This window comes from Eimeria maxima, genomic scaffold, assembly GCF_000499605.1.
Source record: "Eimeria maxima Weybridge genomic scaffold, Emw_scaff184, whole genome shotgun sequence".
NCBI classification, from domain to species: Eukaryota; Apicomplexa; class Conoidasida; order Eucoccidiorida; family Eimeriidae; genus Eimeria; species Eimeria maxima.
Genome location: NW_013563606.1, coordinates 15,283 through 19,686, shown reverse-complemented (window position 1 = coordinate 19,686; position 4,404 = coordinate 15,283). Strand labels below are relative to the sequence as shown.

The 4,404-nt window shown below is 52.7% G+C and overlaps 1 protein-coding gene across 1 annotated transcript; it reads right to left on the bottom strand.

Annotated features, from left to right (window-relative positions):
- Positions 1 to 1,014: 1,014 nt before the first annotated feature.
- Positions 1,015 to 3,878, bottom strand: EMWEY_00020240 (folate/methotrexate transporter FT1, putative; the record flags this gene model as incomplete). Its single annotated transcript, XM_013477768.1, has 3 exons — positions 1,015 to 2,385; positions 2,808 to 3,600; positions 3,799 to 3,878. 3 exons carry the CDS (start codon positions 3,876 to 3,878, stop codon positions 1,015 to 1,017), a joined length of 2,244 nt encoding a protein of 747 aa, XP_013333222.1.
- Between the last annotated feature and the right edge of the window lie 526 nt (positions 3,879 to 4,404).

Below are 4,404 nucleotides of genomic sequence, written 5' to 3'. Positions count from 1 at the left end.
AACGCGCACGTTCATGCACACAGAGTAAGGTCTGCACAAACATCTACTCCAGCCTACCTGCAGGTAAACTCGTGGACGCCTGTTGTGCATGCACTTGCATGCACCTGCCTCTTGTGTTATCACCTAGACATATGTACCGATTGGTGCGTGCGTAAGGAATGCATGTATCCAAAGAGGAATAGACAGATGCAAGTATGTGTGTGCATGTGTGCGTGTGTGTATACCGTGCATGCATGCCTGGAGGCACCCGTTAGTACGAATTTCAGGGTGCATTCATGCATGCGTGTCGGCATCGGTTAGTACGAATATCAAGATGCATGCATGTAAGCATGCATGCACGCATGCACGACCTCGTAGGGTTTTGTGTTGTTAGTCAGTTCGTGTGCATGTTTGCTCGTATACAGAGACAGATGGACTTGCACAAACGCATCCCCTCTGCAGAGACAAACGCCAGCGCAAGCGCAGCACCGGTTGCCGGGAGCAAGCGCGCCACTAGCGCGTGGTGTAAGTACACCAGAAAATGCACAACCCGACAAAACTGCTGATAAAGACGCGTGCACATAGAAGCGTTAGGTATGAACGGTAAGAACGCGTTTAAGAAGCAACTGCCAAGAGGCCGCTGGAGAAAACAAACAAAAAACCCAAATGCATAATCTGCAAATTCCGCGGAACATTTGGGGAGGAAGCGGAACAGGTGCCTATTAAAGACCCCTTTCCGTCGATAATAATACTAAAGTATTATTATATATGCACTGTGTATATACCTACGACACATGCAATACACATTCAACTCGCTAGGGTGTATTGACAGGTCCGCTCGAACCAAGAAGCCCCGTCGGTGCCTGTCTCCGCCTCCCTGGCTGTCTCCTTCTGTCCCCCCCGTTTTTCTGATGGAGACCAAAACTGCGTGAGGCAGTAATGCACATGACAAACACTTCCAGTTACACCTGCTCCGGCAGCAGCTGTTCCCGTTGTCGCCGCCGCCTAATCAGTTTTTTAGCGCTGCAGCAGCAGCTACTGTTGTTGCTGCTGCTGCTCGGTATCCGCTTCCCTTGTTGCGCTGCCTCCAGGTGTGCCTTCTGGTGGTGATGCTGCAACAGCGGCTGCAGCACCTTCTTCGTCCCGTATATCGTCCTGTTTGCTCTTCTCGGCTACGCTTGCAGCAGGTGGTCCTGCTGGCTGTGCGGCTGCAGCTTCTGCCTCTGTATCGGCTGGCGCTGGGACTGGTGCTGCGTCTTTCGCCTCCGCTGTTGCTGCTGGTACTACTTCTGTTGATACTTGCACTTCTGGTGGAGCACCAGTATCGTCACTGGCTGGCGTGGGAGGGGTTGTAGTGTCCTCTGCTGCTTCTGTAACCCCACTTGGCGGTGCTCCTGTGCTTGCTGCAGCTGCCTGCTGCTCCATATCTGCAGCAGCAGCAGCGACGGCATCCCGGTCGCCTAAAGACGGAACAGCAGCTGCAGCTGCCGCAGAATTTTCCTGAGTTTCCTCTGCTGCTTCCCCACGCGTTCTCCTGGCTGGCCCGGACGTTGTGGCTGGAGTGACAGCCTGGTCCATGAAGATGTTGGGGACTAGCCAGAAGGTGAGGGAGATGGGTAGGAAAGGGCAGATGCCCATAGCGAGGCCGATGCCGAGGGGCAGATTGCTAAAGTCACACTTGGTTGCCTCGCTGGTGGCAAGGGTTCGAATGCCCAAGAGGGTGAAACACAAGAAGTTGCCGCTCAACTTGGACATGGACTGGGCGAAGTTCTGCAACCCAGCAACGACTGCATACATTGTGCTTTCGATGTCTTTAGGGCAAAGTCGCGAAATCAAGACGCAGCCCGGCATGAAGGCCCACATCGAGGCGACCTCCTCAATGATGGAGGCCGAACAGAAGTACCAGGCTTTGTCAGGAATCCCTATCTTGCGGTTCCATCGCATCACCATCGCGATGTCAAGAATGCAAGTCATCTGCTGCAGCACGGAAGTCACCAGGAAGGCGCGGCGAAAGGTCCAGCGCGAAACGAAACGCTGAAACAAGGCCACGCCCACGAAAGCAAAGATGGACTGTGCCAATGCGTTCCACGTCAGCAAGTAACTCCAGCTGAACTGAGGCCCGTCCTCAACGCAATCTGGGCCCGCACGCAGCCAGTAGGAAAACTGAGACGAAATGTTTGGCACCAACATGCGGCCCAAAAACATGTACAGCACGGGCTTCGCCAGGTGTGAAGGCATCGTACACACCACCGTCGTCGTTATGCAAACTCCGGAACAAAACCAGTAGCTTATCCCCACTATGTGCATCTTGTCGCTCAATAAACCCGCTACCATCGAGCCAAATGCACACACCGTCAGACACAACGCGCATGCGAACAAGCGCCCGTGCTCAGACAGCAGGAAACTCTGCAGCAAAACACGCCCACAGGGACATCCTACAATAAGAACCCACAACACGAGCCCAGTCCAAAAACGAAACATCCCATCACACAAAACTCGCAGCGGGCTCAATAAAGGCCGCAAAGGAGGTCAGCGCCTCCGGGCATGTCAGAAACGAGTGATCCGAGCTCGAGAAAGCAAGGAGAAAAGATAGTGTACGCGAACAAGCAGACGGAAGATAATAACGCAGCCCCAATATGCTGTTGGAGCTCGGTAAACAACGACTAGCTAAAGAAGTTAACGATTTTTGCGGCCCACATTGTGTACAAGGACGTGCTCCTAAACTCCCGATAAAAAGAGGAGCGCTCCGCTATTCTAATTGCTTATGAGGGCCTGTAAATCAAAAGTGCTGGTAACAGCTACAACGAGTGTACCGTATTAGGAAATACCTTGAATCTGTCATCTTTGGGGATATACGCCTCGCCCACAACTCCCGCGTGCGTGTGCCAGGCCCTGAATGGCCAGGGCCAAACGAGGAGAAAGAGCTGCTGGGTGCAGAGAGGCAGGAAGGGAGCCAAAACGACTTGAAAGGGAAGGTGGTCAACCACAGGACCGACCCACACCGCCTGTGCAAATGTGCCTATAGAGGAACAAAGCCAAACGAAAGAAGTAAGGGCAGCTCCCGTGTGGGGCTTCTCCGCCATTCTCCGGGTGTATGAACCCTCGCACAACAAGTCGTTAAAGCTCGCCTGCACCATGATTAAAAAGAAGCCTGCCACCGCTATGCCCATGGTCAAACGGCCGGCAGAGGCTATCAGTAGTATAGACCCTATGACGCCGCTGCACGAGGCAAGCAGCATGTAGGACCTTTTATGATATCCTCCTAGAGCAAACAAATCCGAAACGGAACCCACAATGCCCTTGACACTCCAAGGGATCATGAAGAGCGCCGTCGCCACACTGTGCTGCTCAGCCGGTAGCTTCAGGACCTCCCGAAAAACAGGGGTTGAGGCGGCTATTGCCATGTGGTAGGCTGCGCCCTTCAGAAACAAATAGTTTGACATCAGGCATAAAAGCAAAGAACCACCAAACTCCTTGTGCAAACGTGTGAAGTACAGCAACGGCGACCGGCATGGACGCAAGCACAAACGGCTGCACAGGCTGCGCGACCCTGCGCCGTCAGAAGCAGCATCCTCTGACTTCGCTTGGTCCGGGGCCACAGTTGGCAACTCTGAGTCATTTCTGAACACACAAACACAAAAATGCAAAGATGGCAATTCGTCAAACGCAGGAAAGACGTACAACATTGCTGCCGGTCCAAGCAGTCTTGAACTGCAGGCGGCAACGAGATGGCAAACGAAGCATCCACAAGCCATAAACCCAAGAGCATTCGACGAAGAAACGCTGTATGCCACAAACGCCTAGGTAAAGAATTCTTACTTTGGAGCTAAGCCCTCAAGAGCAGCCAACTCAAGCGCAGCGTCCGAGACATCTGGCGCTGGCACCGCAGCTGCATTCATCTTGAGGGATTTACGCTCTCTAGATATGTTCTATCGTTGATTTTTCCTTTGTTGGTTCCTTTTCATTTCCACAAACAGCCGTTTCGGTCTGCCCGGGCACATTAGTTGCAGCTATTTCGGCCGTGCCGTTCGCGCACAGCTTCCCGATGCTACCAGGCAGCCGCCGTCTTCAACCTCTAGCAGCTTGAATTCCACGAAATATCTGGAAACGTAAAGGAAAAAACTGGAAGAAATACAATAAAACCGGCGGCTGCAATGGAGGGGAAAGGCAGGAAGTAGGAGGCGTGAAGAACACGTTCAGCCTGTGGAAATTTGGGGGTCCAGGGGACGAAAGACATTTATAAATGAATTTATCGGCATATCAGTAGAGTAGCAGTGTGAATACGGTTTTATAAAGCAAGATCTTTCAGCACAAAGCCACAAGATGGCGCTACGTGGGACTGCAGCGGCCCCGCGAAGATGACCGTGTAACCGACTATGTGGACAATTTGGAGTGAAAACCCATGACAAGCACGAACACAAGAAA